The sequence below is a fragment of the Leopardus geoffroyi genome, chromosome C2 (assembly GCF_018350155.1).
Source record: "Leopardus geoffroyi isolate Oge1 chromosome C2, O.geoffroyi_Oge1_pat1.0, whole genome shotgun sequence".
NCBI classification, from domain to species: domain Eukaryota; kingdom Metazoa; phylum Chordata; class Mammalia; order Carnivora; family Felidae; genus Leopardus; species Leopardus geoffroyi.
Window position 1 is genome coordinate 87,740,636 of NC_059333.1, and position 16,621 is coordinate 87,757,256.

The 16,621-nt window shown below is 36.1% G+C and overlaps 2 protein-coding genes across 5 annotated transcripts in view; one reads left to right on the top strand and one right to left on the bottom strand.

The window, feature by feature from the left end:
• Positions 1-11,083, top strand: part of GNB4 (G protein subunit beta 4) — a 38,147-nt gene extending 27,064 nt beyond the window's left edge. Inside the window, exons 9-10 of the mRNA XM_045502903.1 lie at positions 2,367-2,583; positions 6,591-11,083. Of these exons, the coding sequence (XP_045358859.1) occupies positions 2,367-2,583; positions 6,591-6,697 (324 nt within the window). The 3' untranslated portion in view covers positions 6,698-11,083. The remainder of the gene's footprint in view (positions 1-2,366; positions 2,584-6,590) is intronic.
• Positions 11,084-11,450: 367 nt separating this feature from the next.
• MFN1 (mitofusin 1) overlaps positions 11,451-16,621 on the bottom strand; it is a 35,725-nt gene continuing 30,554 nt past the window's right edge. For all 4 annotated transcript variants that reach the window (XM_045502900.1, XM_045502899.1, XM_045502902.1 and 1 more), the window contains 2 exons: positions 15,370-15,504; positions 11,451-13,575 (listed from right to left, as the gene is read on the bottom strand). In XM_045502900.1, coding sequence (XP_045358856.1) covers positions 13,494-13,575; positions 15,370-15,504 — 217 coding nt within the window. In that variant the 3' untranslated portion in view covers positions 11,451-13,493. The remainder of the gene's footprint in view (positions 13,576-15,369; positions 15,505-16,621) is intronic.

Consider the following 16,621-nt stretch of genomic DNA (forward strand, 5'->3'; position numbering starts at 1 on the left):
CTCTTCTCTGCCATTTAAAAACAAACAACCCCCACCACAAAACCCACCTTAAATGAACTGCCAACATCACACACACTTTTGAGTGTATATTAAATCTGCCAGATGCATTTAAATCTATATATTTCCTGTCGTTCTAAAGGCTATCTTACCTAAGGGCTAATTTCCTGTAGTTCTGAGAGCAGTTAAAACTAGTTCATTGTATTGGTAGAGTGAGCATATATCATCCAAACTGGGAAATGTGAAATTTTCAGTGTGAAAAAGTGCAGTTATTCATTTTGCCAGGGAGAAAGGCATAAACAGAGACTGTCCTGTGCAAAATGGGATGGCTGGTCATCCTGAGTCTTGAACATAGAATGTTGGCATGCTGTGGCCCCCAAACACGGAGTCAAAAGGGTCATCTTGATTGGGTGTTCTCCACTAGGCATCCTTTAGTGCAGGCCCTATAGCTTCTGTTTTGGTCTGTGGTAGAGAACAGGGTTGAATCCATACATGCTGATAAATGTATGCAAATGGCATTGCTGAACTTCCAGCAAAGGAACAACACAGAGGATCTTGCTAGCTGGTAGAATGGAAGGAAGTGGTCAAAACCATTAGCCTCTAGCAGTAAGGGTTTGGTGAAGTGTTTCACATTACTGTTAAAATACAAGTACTTGATTTCTGAGAACCTGTTAACCTGTTAGCACTCCCTTCCTCCACCATCATCTGGGAGTGTGGGGGTTTTTACATTCCATATTCGTGGGGCACCTGACTGGCTCATTTGGAGCATGTGACACTTGATCTTGGGGTTGTGAGTTTGAGCCCCATGTTGGGTGTAGAAATTACTTAAAATCTTAAAAATAATAATAAGGGCCACCTGAGTGGCTCAGTCAGTTAAGCATCAGACTCTTGATTTCAGCTTAGATTGTGATCTCGTGGTTTGTAAAATAGAGCCCTGTGTTGTGGTCCTTCCTCACTGACAGCACAGAGCCTGCTTGTGGTTCCTTCTCTCTCTCTGCCCCTCCACTGCTCACTCACTCACTCATTCAAAAATAAACATTTAAAAAGTAAATAAAATTCCCTATTACTGAATGAGAAGACTGCATATTGTAAACCAATCATTTATTCCTCAAACTAATTTTTAGGCTTAATACAAATTTCAGTTTAAACCCAAGTGGATTTTTTTTTGAGATGAGTCAGAGGAATATGAAGAAAAGAAATCTGATCAAATATCTGTGAAATTCAGGCAGGGGGAGAAAAAAGGAGAAAATAAAATGATTTGAATCAGAGTAATATGAGTATTTTGCCATACCCGATAGAAAAATTTATTAAGTTATGATTAAAAAAAACCATGTGGTATAAGTACAAGAAAGACAGAACTAATGTTTTTGTGTATATAAGAGTTTAGTGAATTAAAGGTGTAACAACAAAATCAGTAAAATTATTTAGTCAATAGCTGGACAATTGCTTGACTATTAAGAAAATTAAGTTAGATCCTTATACTGAATGCTGTATATCAAATTCCAGATGGATAAAAATTAAGATGTGAAAAATTATTTTTAAAAATTAGAAAAAAAATAATTGAATATCAGGTAATAATCCTGAGAAAGGACTTTATTCATAAAAATAATGGAAATCTCAAAAGGAAAGATGAACTTGACTACATAAAAATGAATATTGCTAAAAAAAATTGCTTTATATTTTAAAAAAACTATAAAAAAACTGTAAAATGTTTGCAAAAAACAAAATTTATATTCATCTCATTCTTTCAAGTACTAACAGCATAGTTAAAATAAGCAAAGATCATGAAAAGTCAGTTCATGAAAGTAATACAGATGACCAACAGGTATATGAAAAAAGCCTTTGTAAAAAACAAAACAAACAAACAAACAAAAAAAAGTTGAGTAGTGCCGGTTTCTGAGAAAAAGGGATTTACAAACTAATAATGTATAGCTTTCTAACTAGCTTAACTTTATGCCTAGCCTAGCTGGGATGATTTATGTTCTTTGCTGTAAAATGTTTCCTATTTATTTCTCATAATGGGATTTTGGAATGTTTAAGAGTACACATACATAAATTCTACAAATAGTAATGTTCGATTTAAATCTTTTAATAAACCATATGGAGGAGGAACAGAGCCAGCATTTACTGAATACTTGCTATGTGCTAAACCATGTACCTTGCATGTTAGTTCATTCAATCCTAACCAACACTCTGAAACCAAGGCCCAAAGTGTTTAGGAATTTTCAGGGCCCAATAGCTTTTCACCTGGTAAGAAGCCAAGTTGGAATTCAAATCTAGGTCTGTTTTACCCAGAGTCTGTCATCCCACCATAGCACGTGGTTTTTGTGTACTTTTACAGAATAAATGTTTGTTCCTTTTCTTTCTAGTTTTTCCCAAATGGATATGCCTTTGCCACCGGCTCTGATGATGCCACTTGCCGGCTTTTTGACCTCCGTGCAGACCAAGAATTACTGCTGTATTCTCACGACAATATTATCTGTGGAATCACCTCTGTAGCTTTCTCAAAAAGTGGGCGCCTCCTGTTAGCTGGTTATGATGACTTCAATTGTAACGTATGGGACACTCTAAAAGGAGATCGTGCAGGTTAGTGAAGAAGTCCACAGTAGGTTTTGATTTTGTTAGGAAACGAAGTTCCTATCAGTTGTTGAGGCCTGGACTCTCCTTAGAGCTGTGGGGAATGATGACCTGGCAGTTCTCATTCATGGTCCTTGTCCTGTGAGTGCGTTTCCAGCCCATAAACCATATTTACATTCCTGTTTTCTGAAGAGTAACATCTAGTTCTATAGTAGCTTCTTGTTTGGTGAGTTTTGCTCTAAAGAGAAATAGTGAATATAATTCAGCGTGGTGTTTTCCAAATTACAGTTTCTTCTAACCTAACAGGAAACTAACTGCTCTGAATCGTCTTCCTTCTGAGCAGATCCTGTCTGGGACACAACCTAGATCTGCACTCTCTTCCCTTAGCCCCATGGTCTGAGTTCTCCCCTGCAGCTTCCAGAATATTAGTGAAAGTATCAAGTCCTCCTAGGGACTGTCATTAATAACAACTTACACAGAGTGGTATTATGTATATTTTTAGAATCAAAATTATGCTATGGAACCAAGTAAGTACATGGTTTGTTCCCAAAACAGCAGCCCTCTGGCCCTCAACCCACATTTTCTGTTCCCAAAGGTAGCTCCTAAGTATTCATTTCCATATCTTTATTTTATTTTATTTTATTTTTTTTTAAATTTTTTTTTTTTTTTCAACGTTTATTTTATTTTTGGGACAGAGAGAGACACAGCATGAACGGGGGAAGGGCAGAGAGAGAGGGAGACACAGAATCGGAAACAGGCTCCAGGCTCCGAGCCATCAGCCCAGAGCCCGACGCGGGGCTCGAACTCACGGACCGCGAGATCGTGACCTGGCTGAAGTCGGCCGCTTAACCGACTGCGCCACCCAGGCGCCCCTCATTTCCATATCTTTAAATAACATGCCTGTATTGCTTTTATTTGATGTGTGTGTGCACCCTCCAGTGTGGATTATTTAGTATCCACAAGGGGGAGCAGTGGGAGGAGTGATGTTAAGGCTGAACTCTCAACAGCGAATAGCTATAAGGCTATTTTCTTAAAATATTTATTTGTTGAGAGAGCAGGGGAGGGGCAGAGAGAGAATCCCAGACAGCCTCCACACTGTTGGTTGTGGAGTCCGACGCAGGGCCTGATCTACTGAACCATGAGATCATGACCTGAGCCGAAACCAAGAGTCTGACACTTAACTGACTGAGCCACCCCGGTGCCCCAAATGCTTAGAAGTTTGTTTTGTTTTAAAGCTAAAGTCTTTTTTTCTTTTAATTTTTTTTTTAATGTTTATTTATTTATTTTTTTTTTTTTTTAATTTTTTTTTTTTTCAACGTTTATTTATTTTTGGGACAGAGAGAGACAGAGCATGAATGGGGGAGGGGCAGAGAGAGAGGGAGACACAGAATCGGAAACAGGCTCCAGGCTCTGAGCCGTCAGCCCAGAGCCTGACGCGGGGCTCGAACTCCCGGACCGCGAGATCGTGACCTGGCTGAAGTCGGACGCTTAACCGACTGCGCCACCCAGGCGCCCCAATGTTTATTTATTTTTAAGAGAGAGAGAGAGAGAGAGAGAGAGAGAGAGAGAGAGAGAGACAGCGTGAGCAGGTGGAGGGCAGAGAGAGAGGGAGACCCAGAATCCGAAGCAGCCTCCAGGCTCTGGACTGTCAGCACAGAGCCCAATGTGGGGCTCGAACTCACAAATGGTGAGATCATGACCTGAGCTGAAGTCAGACGCCTGAGTGAGCCACCCAGGTGGCCCTAAATGCTTAGAAGTTTAAAAACAACAATTCCATTGGGTCATGATTTTTTTTTTTTTTTTTTTTTTTTTAACTTCATGGCATGCTCTGTTGAGGGTTCAGCTTTAACATCGCTCCTCCCACCACAGCCACATCCTTCCCATCGTTCAGTGTTTACCTGATTAGGACTTTTTAAACAGTACCTATTGCAGAGCAATATACACTTGGTGTATATTAGGTTACGTTAATTTTTTGGCTTATATTCTTAGTTTTGATATACTTATTAATCATCAAACTTTTTGCTGGTTTTTAAAAAAAATTTTTTTAATGTTTATTTACTTTTGAGAGAAAGACAGAGGTGTGAGCAGGGGAGGGGCAGAGAGAGGGAGACACCAAATCTGAAGCAGGCTCCAGGCTCCGAGCTGGTATCACAGAGCCTGATGCGGGGCTCGAACTCCCAGACCACAAGATCATGTCCTGAGCTGAAGTTAGACGCTCAACCGACTGAGCCACCCAGCCGCGCCAGCTTTTTGCTGGTTTTAATAGATCTTGGAGTAGATCCATTTTCTTCTCGTTAAGAGATCATCTCTTTTTCTATCAAATAAGTCTCTAGGTTTATGCCCTGGTACAAGATGATCAGTCATCTCAGAGTAGAGACCTGCGATGTCCGATTCCTGAACACTTTCTCATGTAGTCTTAGTTTATTTCCCCATCTTTGCCCCTTTCTGTTTCCAGAGATGGCTGGTTCCACTAGCATGTAACCCTTGTAGAGGTTCCGCGGTGTGAATTGATTTCTCGGCATACCACAGCATTTGCTTTGAACTCAGCATTTTGTTTGGGGTCCACTAACACAGTACTACCATGTAGCGTATAGTTTTGTTACCACTGCCAGCTCGGTCCTGTCCTTGTGGGTTTGTATTCTTACCTTTAAACTCCTATACAGTTGTTGAGACTTCCGAAGGAGTAGGGGCAATGTTAACATTCCTGTGAATAACTTTCTACATAACAACCTTTCCTAAGAGATGGCAGAAAAGTTCACAGTTTCACATTCTGCCCGTAGAAATTTGGAGATACTCTTGTCCAAAGCCAATTACTTTTTCAAGAGGTATTAGGTGTTTTGCCTGGGTTGAATCAGTTAGTATCCATAACAAAATTTAAAATCTGTTTCTTTTCCATGTTTTAGCCTATATTTGAGTTTGAGTGTTGCTTTGCTTACAGCTGCTTGGTTTCAAGTGGGCTCAACTGTATACTTTCACAGTAAAATTGAATGGTGACTTGTGAATTGCTAATTCATTTTTCTTTCCAACGTGACTTGGACTATTTAGTCACTGTTCGTTTTTTGTAATTTTAACCTGTAATTGTAAATTTGCCCATTGCTAAACATTGCCATACTGGAAGTACTACAGAGAATATTAGAAGTTAAGAAAGGATGAACTTCTGTTCCTGAAGTTGGGTGAAAATGATAATGCTTCATTGTATAGAGATCCTGCAGACTCAAACACAGTAAAGAAAAAATCTTGAATTTGATATATTCCAATTTTTCTTCTACATCTTCACATTTCTCATTTTCCTCCCAATTATTTGGGAATAGCCCATGTGGTGATGTGAATAGCAGATAAATTTAACTGTATTTATTCAAATGAAATTAACTTTAGTAGACAAAACTAAAACTAGATGTGTTGGTTTCACAAAGTTATAACCAAATATTGCAGTGTTTGCTGTTTAACAACGAAAATATATAAACTGTGTTGGTATTTTTGGAAGTGGTAATGTCAGGCAATTTCATTCTTACATTTCCCACATCCCCTCCTTTTTTTTTTTTTTTTTTTTTGAGGGGCGGGGGAGAGACTCTAAAGCAGTCTCCATGCCCAGCACAGATATCAAGGGTTTAACTGACTGAGCCACCCAGGCATCCTGTGTTCTTACATTCTTTCTGTTCTTGTGAAAGGCTACTTCACTGAACTTCCTTTGGAATTTTGTTTTTGTTGAAAATAGCATAGAGCAATGGCAGCATCTGGAGTATCATGAACTTACTAGAAATGTAAAATATAATCTGTTTTAGATATAAGCATAATTATAAGATCACTTTACAGAAGTGATTAAAGCATGAGCCAACGTACATGTCAAAAATTCACATAACGGAAAGAATTGTATTTTGTACACATATGTAGCTTACCCCTGGGACCAAGTCTCCCCATTTAGGTTTTAAATACCCTCTTAGATCTTTATGCACATAGTTGTTTAATTCTGAAACTTGTCTGTTACTAATTTTTTTACTGAACTTTTTGTTTTTCAGGTGTTCTTGCTGGTCACGATAACCGGGTCAGCTGTTTAGGTGTAACAGATGATGGCATGGCTGTGGCAACAGGCTCTTGGGACAGTTTTCTTAGAATCTGGAATTAATAGCATGTGCAGGTTTTTCTGTTCTCCGTTGCTATCTGGAGAAATCAGTGCTACAGCCTATAGCTGTGAGAAGAAAATTCTACCTTATATTTGCAGGTGAAGATTTTTCTATTGAGATAATTATATACAAAAAGAAGCTTTCAGTAAACTGTAAAACAAAAAAGTGGAAAAAAAAAAAAAAAAGGCAAGGGTGCTTGCTGAGATCAAAAGGACCAGTGCATTAATTTGAGTTGAGCTAATTTAACTTTGATGAATTTTTGCTTGTACTCAGATTTATTTTCTTTGTGTAGGACAGAATGTACACATTATAGCAGTCTATCATGTTTGTGTGTTTGCATTTTTTTAAGAACTACATTTTTAACTTTCTATACATAAGAATATCACATTTTTGAGTTACGTAATGGAGGAAGTATGCACAGTGATAGATGGAAGTGATTCCTGATGTGTGTGTGCTGTATTTGAAGAAAGTCTTCTTGAAGTCTGACCTTCCTTTTTGATGTAAAAGACATTTGGTTGCCTAATGTTTAAGTATACTAGCAGGCTTAGGTACTTCTGAGGGGAGACCCTTTTGAGTATCAGTAGTTTCTGGTGCATCCTTGGCCATCCTGTGAATTTAAAGAAGTGCTTGTTTTCAGTCCTTGGAGGGGGAGATGATCTGAAGGCCAGGGAATCAAGATTTCATTCTGAAATTTTAGACATACATAAGAAACTCCTATATTAATAGCAGTAATTGCATAAAAATTATTGACATTTTAAAAATGTGGTTATGACCAAGACACTTTCAGTGGACCTCTAAATAGTTGGGCTTACTTTCCTATGGATTTGATATTCTAGAACTGAGTTTGTAGGTACACTCATTATTTCAGATTGATGAACGATTGGACTGTCCTTGAATCTGAAGAGTTTTCCCCAGTGTACTCCATTGACCTACATGTAGATAGGAAATAATGTGATGACATTATATTGTCGAGAGAAGTGTAAAATCTAATCAGTCACTAGACTTGATTAGTTCTAATTGTGTAGTGTAACAAAGTGGCTTTATGAATTTATGTTCAGATAATACAAAATCTGAATTGATATAAACTTTCTGTGACTTAAATTTGAAAGAAATATTAAAGCTTTTTGCTCTTCTGTAGTACTTCTTCTTTTGGCACAAAATACTGGTTTCTAAGTGATTTTTGCCTCAAAGAATGCTTAGATCCAAGTGACTCCACTTGAAAGCCAAAAGAAAAATTCTAAGAGCAGCTCTTTAAGGAATCAGAGGAAAATAGTAAGCAGTTCCTCTGTTCGTAAATGGTATAATGTGTCTGTTACTAGAATGCCTGCCCGCCCCTCCCTCACGTCAAATTTAAACAAAGATACTTTTCCCCTTGGATTTTCTTCTATAAAGGAAGCTAAATGACAATAGAAGATTGTTAGTCTTGCTTGATGGTGAAGTCATGGGTTATTCTGATATAGAGAAGTGCATTGTTTTGTGATTTAGTGAACTGCATCTGTTACTGTTGAGACAGGTCTCAACTTTTCATCACCTGTAACCCTAACCTAAATACTCCCAAACTGTACTTGTGAATTTTCATTTTTATATTGTGAATGTGCTAGTAAGTGAATCAGCTATAATGTATCAGTTTTAAGAACAGCTGATAATAATAAAAAGGAAAATGGATACAGGAAGATTATGATACAGGACCAAAAAAATACAGTGTAGATGGCAGGCATGAATGTATATTTATAAACACATAAGATTTCTATGAACCTTTTGCAGTTAATGTTTGTGAACTGTCATTTCATAAAGAGCAGTTCTTTGAGATAAGGCAAGAGTATTTTAAAGGAATGTACTCATTTCCCCAAAAGGTGAGGGTCTGCCATGTAGTTCAGCAATTCATTCCAAAATCCTATTCAAGAAAGCATTTCTGCCATGTGCAAAGTAACATATATATATGAGAAGCAAAGTAATATATATATATATATACACACACATACATATATATATATATATATATATATATATATATATATATATATATGAGAAGTATCTCTTCTACTTTGAAATTTAATAACAAGATACTTTCGTCAGAGGCACAGCCTACTTCCATGGTCTTAAACATGTTGATAGAATGATTTAAAAAATCTTGGGTAGATTAGTTTAAAAGCAGCTCCCATAATTAAATATGTACTAGGCAACTAAAAACCAACCACTGTTGTGGTTTCTACATAATGACCAAATGGTGACCTCATTACCACATTAACTTTCTAGTTAAACCTTTGCTCTCCAGTAATATAGGTTCCAGTTGCTAAACATATTTGTTTACTGAAGCTCAAGTTCAGCTGGTGGTCTATTTAAGTGCTGTGCGTAAGACTTCCTATAACCAGTTAAGAATAACATAGTATATAGAGGCACTGTATAAATTTTAGTTCAAGACTAAAATTATGTCCAAATACAGTTTTAAAGAATTCGATCAAGAATGTTGCATTTGGTGCCTATTAATTTTCTTTTACCTTATAAGAAGCATTTAAACATAATATGCCTCAGCATTTTTATTTGTAGACTCCTCATTAATCACCTCGTAAAGAGTGTTTTTTTCAGATCTGGCAAGAATTTTTTTTTTTTTTTTTTTTTTTTGAGAATCTTAGGTTCCATGCTCAGCACAGAGCCTGACACAGAGCTTGATCCCATGACCCTGGGATCATGACCTGAGCCTAAATCAAGAGGCAGATGCTCAACACACTGAGCCATCCAGGTGCCCCATTGCAAGAATATTTTAAGAGAACATTCTTTTCTAAAAAAAAAAGTTAGCATGATTGCCATGTGGTTCAGCAAATCATCCCAAAAGCTGATAGTAAGGGCCTCTCTACTTTGATGGACAGGCCTCATTTTTGGCAGCTGTATTAGAGGTTTAGACTGAATGTCCAAGGTCCCTCCCTAGCTCAGATTTTTATAGTTGTAATCCCATGGTTACATGCACCATATTGAGTTCTATCTTCAGAGGCAAAAATCTGGGTTTAATATTTTAATCTTGAGTCTAATAGACAATTCTTATTTTAATTTAGTAATTTAGACTAAGCTGAACCCATACTGCAATGATAGTAAACTAGTCTTCTAGACACAATGGATGTAGGTGCTTCTGAATGTGTTGAGCCATTTTAAAGTTAACCTATTAAGAGAAATGGATCTTGACTTCTCCAGGTGACAATGAAACTTTTATTTCTAAAATATACTGTGCCAATATTATAACTGACTTTGTCTGACACTATTGAGGTCTTAGATTTAATAAAATTTTAACCTTTTTAAAAGTGAAAACATTCAGGGAAATTTATGCTCTGATTACTGTTGAATGTTTCACATATTGAATAGTTATGGCTTATCTGTTGACATTTAAACTTACGGAAACTGATTAAACAATCTTCTAAATTGGCCTATCATTTTAACAGTATTCTTTCTAGAATCTTTAGGGTGTAAGTATAAGGCTTAAAATTTTTGCTTTTAAATTAAGTACTATGTTCAGCTTCAAATTTCCCCTTTGCCATTGTGGAAAGCAAAATTTTAAACTGTCTTATCTCCTGTGAGAATTTAAAACATGCACAAGGATAGACCGTCTTTCTTGTGAGAAATTTAAAGTAAAAGGTGAATTGTTTCATATTTACTAGTGTTTCTCCCATTCATTTTGAATTGTCTTAAATTCAGTGGTGTATTTAAAAATATTGGTTACAATAGGTACTCATTAAGATGGTTTGTAGTTGAATGTCTAAGCTAGCAGTGTATTTTTTAAAAGTTAGTCACAGATTGATGGTACACCTTGTATTTAGCCAATCTGCATGTTGATAAAATTTCCTGAGTCTTTTTTCCTTAAATCCAATTACTGATCCTATAAAATAGTTATAATGCAGCATCATGAAAAAACTGGTTATGTGTTTCAACTGGTTTTAAGTGTTCCCAACAAAATCTTACATCATGTAGTATTTATTTTTTACTTAATGGAATTTCAGTGATACTTGGTGGATATTTCAAGCCTTTTTGTCTTTTACACAATGGTGCTCTATTCTATTGTTTTCAAAGAAGCATTTGAACACTTGGATTTGTGTATTCTTATCCAAAGTCATCCACAAATAAGTGGGTTTTTAAAGCTGATTATTTTTTCCCACTTACAATGGATTCTACAAACTCGTAGCGAATTGACTCTGAATGTCAGTAGTATGACTTGGGGAAAGGTGAACGTAGTAGATTAAAGCTCTTATAAAAGCTTTAAACCAAACTATGGACTTGTACCATGATTTAATAGTATTCTTTGATCTTTTCTTGCACAGTGATTCATTCCTTTATTTGTACAGTAGCTCTGTGAAATATTGCTGTGAATTGATATTGTAATCAATAAAGTGCTTTTAACCAGACTGCATACAGCATGTTTTAATTTTAAAAATCACACTAAAACTTAAGTCTCAGAAGTAAACTCCAAGCCCAGTCATTTCATGCTCAGCCTTTTTTCCTTTATCTAAACATTGGCAATTATGAAATGAAAAATAGGCTGCTGGAAGCAAGGAATAAATGTACTTCACTGCATTATGAATGCCAGCTTATTAACCAGTTGATTGCTTATAGGATGTAGATAAAAGTATTCACTGTTGTCATTTCATTTCCACACCGTTGGAGGGAGTTGAGTACTTGGCTAGGCACATGAGCCATGACCCAAGATACCTATAGCCCTACTGCAAAACTTAAGATTAAAACTCACTAATGCCAGTAAAAATGTTACATTTATCAACTATCAGGCAAACAAGTTTTATTTTCACCTTGCATACTTATAAAAATGTAGTTCTATAAAAAGTTTAAGGTTATACAAAGTTTATAAATAGTCTCGCAAACGTACATAATCAAGTATGTGCAATAACTTTGAACTACAGCTGTGAAATACATAATTTCTGTATAATTCACGGGCTTAGTCATAGATGCACTTATGTTGAGTTTCATTATTTTAGTGTTCTGTTTCCAACATTCATGCATTTTCAAACTTGATCACGTGGAAATGCATTCAAACTAGTGATGGAAAACTTACTATAAATTGACTATACCAGAACCACTATTCCAGTATTACCCCAACTTTAGTGTGCATCAGGATCACGTGGAGGGCTTGTTAAAACAGATGGCTGGTTTCCAAACCTAGTCCTGGATTTAACAGGTCTGGGGTGAGACCCTGCAATATGTATTTCTTAGTTCACAAGTGATACACAGATAATCCAGAGGTCAAACTTTGACAGGCACTGTACCATACTAATGAGGTGATACCAAACTACACTGTGTCAAAAGTTCAAGTACTTTTCATATAAAGATTAAGGTCTTGAACTTGTAACCTAAATTAGCAGTACCCAGAATCTTAGACATTAGTTTTTCATGTGGAATTTGTTACCTAATCCCATTTGTTGGCAGCCTGTACTATTTTTGGTTATAAAGCAACAAGCTATAAACTAGTATTTGGATTTGAATAGTGCATCCTAGTATCTGCTCTGCATAAAAACATTTTTGAAAGGCTTCTGTGGCCTAAAGAATATTATTTGCTCCTTAAGATATCCTGAAAAATAGTGCTGCACCTGTTATGAAAAGACTGAGTAGCATCCAGAAGCCTTAAAGGCACAAGAAAGGAAATAGTATTAAGAATAAAAGAGCCTAACAGGTTATCCCTCTACGGAAAAGCAGAAAGTATCCCTTGCCAAATGCAGCCATTATGCATCTAACAAGCATCTAGATGCTGCTGCTTTGGTGATCCTCAAGGCTACATTTTGTGTAGCAAAGCCCTAGAATGTCATTTTTTCACGTTTCCATATAAGTTTAAATTAGTTTTTACACAGAAACAGACAATACTTGAACTCATGAACATTTCATTAAGTTAAAAAGTACAGTAATATTAACAGTGCCCTGGCAAATTCATACAATTAAATAAAAGTAAAGCCACCCGGGGGGACAATCCAGCAGTTTCCTCCGCAAGTACCTTCTGAAGAACAACGGCATTGGTACAGGAATACAACCACCCAAAAGTCAGAGCTCCCGTATCTTTGGCTATTTTTATCACTTCAAACTTTGCTCCTAAAACTGAGATAGAAAGGTTTCCTCGCTGTAATCATAGTTGAAACTGAAAATGTTTCTTTAGAAACAGATCAGGCAACTATTTAGACCCAGAAATTTTTATACTTTTATAAGAGACTATAATAACAAACCTTTATAGTATTTTACATCCATTTTAATGGGAAAAAAGAGTAAAAACAGTGTATTTATTAGTGGTTTACATACCTGCCAGGATGGCAAAAGTGATTGTAACTTGCATAAACAATACACTCAAGAACATTCCACTCTCCTTGATAGAGCAATGCAGTTTATAAAAGAAAAAAATGACTATTCCCATTAAAGTAGGCATCAAAAATTAGTTTTGAGAAAAGATGAAATGAGCATTCTCTAACTCCTGGATGCCAGGAAGCAGAGTTTTTTCAGAATCAAAAACAAAGAGAGCCCTAATTAAGAACAAGGCCCCACCCCTCAGGGGTCACATAGTTGGTTCTGTTGCTTTTAACTAAATTCATTTTAAACACAATTTAGCCTTTTCTTTACCCAAAATTAAAATTAAAAAGACCTCATATAATACTCTTCAGAAATGCAAACACCCTGAGATAGATCATTATCAGAATCTACACAAGGATTTGCTATTTAGGTACAGTTAGTATAATTCATATTTAAAGTCATTTCATAAAAAAACTGTCCCAATCTTCCAAGTTCCATTTTCTCCTATGATGATCACCAAAGCAATCTCTACTGTTAAGATTCTTCTTCATTGCTTGAATGTAGAAACTGCTTAGTAAAATTCTCCAGCTCATTTTCAAGTTGAACGGCTTTATTTCTAATTTAAAAAAAATGAATAAAAATACCAATCTAATTATCATATAGGCCAGTGAGAAAGAAATGCATTCCATCCAATCTTCAAAACAAAACAAAAAATCACTAGTCAGGTGCTACTACATGTATCTGAACTCCTATTAAAATATTATCAAATTTTTAGAGTACGTATGTGTGCTACTATGGCTTTGCTGTAAACGCAGAATCCAATGTTCAGAACTTAAAAAGGTATACTGAAATAAAAACCAAAAACCTAAGAAAGAATGAAAAGCATTAAGAGACCATGGAGTCCTATTACCTTACATGGGAGTTATATCCTAAGTCACAGAATCATAATTGTCCCTGAATTCCCTTTAAGTTAAACAATGTATAGAACAACGGGTTTTATGTATACATAGAGTAGGTGTCAGATGTCAAAGGACCGTGTATACCAAAAATCTTTTTAAATACTAGAATCATACTTGATGCAGCCAAATACCCTAATGAGATGAAAACAGGAACTAAAACTGACAGAAGAACACAGATTTGCCTCCTATTCTCATACCATGCCAGGGCACACACACACATACTTGGGTGAGCTTTTCTCTCTTGGTCTTGTTGCTGAGGGCATATAGTCAAGGTCATATAAGTTAATGGACACATGAACTACACTGTATGCTTCTTCAGGCAATTGTCTTTTAATTAGGTAACTTAAATTCTATCTGAATTGTGGAGCCTAATTAGTAACAGTGGGGATTCTAAATATTATGGGATTTATTTAGAAAAAGGATTAGCACATAAGAATTATTCATGCTTAAGTCCTACAAAAATCAAAAAGCTACAGCAAGTGCCAATAATATCATTTGTTTTACAAGATGAAACACTACTAAAAAAAAAAACCTAAATAAAAAAAAAAACAAAAAAACTACTGGATATGGTTTTACTAAAGGCTGTATTTGGGATGATCTAACTTAAAAGAGCTGCAATGGGATAAATGAAATTTACTTGGGAGTGTGTGTGTGTGTGTGTGTGTGTGTGTGTATGAAAAGAGGCTGGGGTCTAAGTGATAGGCCGTCATCTTTTGCAGAGATTATGAAACCAAGGTGCAATAACAATGTAACTGCTGATCAGATTAAGACACCGTGGATAGACACGACCACAGGTGTTTATGTCCCAAAATTCAGCTCACAAGGATAGCCTCTACGATTTGGAGACATTGCAGGCTGCTCTTATATCGGCATTTTATGTAACACAAGCCCTGATAAGTAGCAGCAGGAATTAAATGATGCTTAATGATACTCATAGGTGAGCCAGCTAATTGGTAAAAGCTGAATATCAGGACTACCAACAAGGAGCCACCTCATGGTGACACTTCTGGTCAGGTCCCCAAAAGCAAACTTTAGTTAGACCCCACAGAATCCATGATAAATCATATTAAACCAGAATTCCACATATTAGGATATCTTGTTTACTCTTGTTGCTTCAAATTTTAAGCACATCCACATCCCCCAATGAGAATGGAAGTTATGGGTCTTGGATATACAGGACTAAAAACTCACACTTTTTAATTTTAGAACATCTGCTGTGAACGGGGATTAATATAGCTCAACATAAAGTTCTATCTAGATAAAGACCTAAAAAATTCCTTCTAATTCAGATTTGTTTTTTCTTGTTGAAATTAGCTTTCACTGAAAATGCAAAACATATGGAATTAAATATGGATGGAATATAATTAAGCCAATGCAGAAAGTTTTAATGTAATTATATTTAGGTAATGAGACCAATAAACATTCTATTATCAAGAAAAATGTTCAAATACCTTAAGAACTTTGAATTGCTTTGTATTTTCTCCAGTTGATCTATTTCTTTGGATAATCTAGCAATTTCTTCTTCCAGATGTCTTTGTGTAATATCAACTTGTTGGCACAGGCGAGCAAAAGTGGTTGCCATTTCCCTTAAAAGAAAAAATGATGTTTTCAGCAGTCATGAATGTCTTTGAAAATGAATGAAGCTTTAATTTAAAGCTTATATAAAAAGATCACAAGTTTAAAATATACGTAAAGTGTAAGGTATCAAAGAACACTGTTAGGAATGGTATAAGGGAGGATATGGCACTAAGGCTTAATACCACTGTAGGCTTAATTTCATCTGGCCTCAAGACAAATGCTCAATAGGCAGTATGAACCTCTACTATATGGTTGTGAATATGAATAAGCTATAAAAAGGCAAAAGATGGGTATATTTCCTCAGAAACACAATAAGACTTATGAGTCCTTTGCCTACAGAAATAAATTACTGAGAACAGGCAAGAAAACTTCATGAGCTTTTGTGACTTGCACAAAAACACTATTTTTTTAATGTCTATTTTATTTTTGAGACAGATTGCAAGTGGGGAAGAGAGGGAGACACAGGATCTGAAACAGGCTCCAGGCTCTGAGCTGTCAGCACAGAGCCCAATGCGGAGCTCAAACCTGTGAACCACAAGATCATGACCTGAGCTGATCAAGTCAGATGCTTAACCGACTGAGCTACCCAGGCACCTCAACAACAAAACAAAAACTTTAAATCATAGCAACATTAACCATGTTCCTGCAACCAAATGGCTCAATTTGTGTGCTAATCTGTTAGCTTTGGCAAACATATTTTTGCAACAGGAAGGATGTCTAGTAGGTGTGTACCTCTGGAATATGATTAACTGACTTTTCTTTGCAACTATTCTCCTGTGCATATTCATCTTTCCCATGGCCTTTTTTCTCTCCATTCTCACCCCATTCTACCATAAATCAGTATTAGACAAATTAAGCATCTTGCATTATTTCATATTGCATTAATATTTAGCTCATATTAACTGAATAATTATTTGAGGCTGCTTCCATTAGAATGTAAAGTCTTCTAAGAAGGAGGATCAAGTTATCTCTAACTTTTTATTTCTCACAACCCCCTCTAGCAGAATTATTAGCACATGGTAGGCAATTAATGAAGACCAAATGAATGGAAAGCTTAACTTTATTTTTACATATGTGACCTGAGATGATTTCTTTTGGAGGTCTAGGTATCTTTATTAGAGAAAA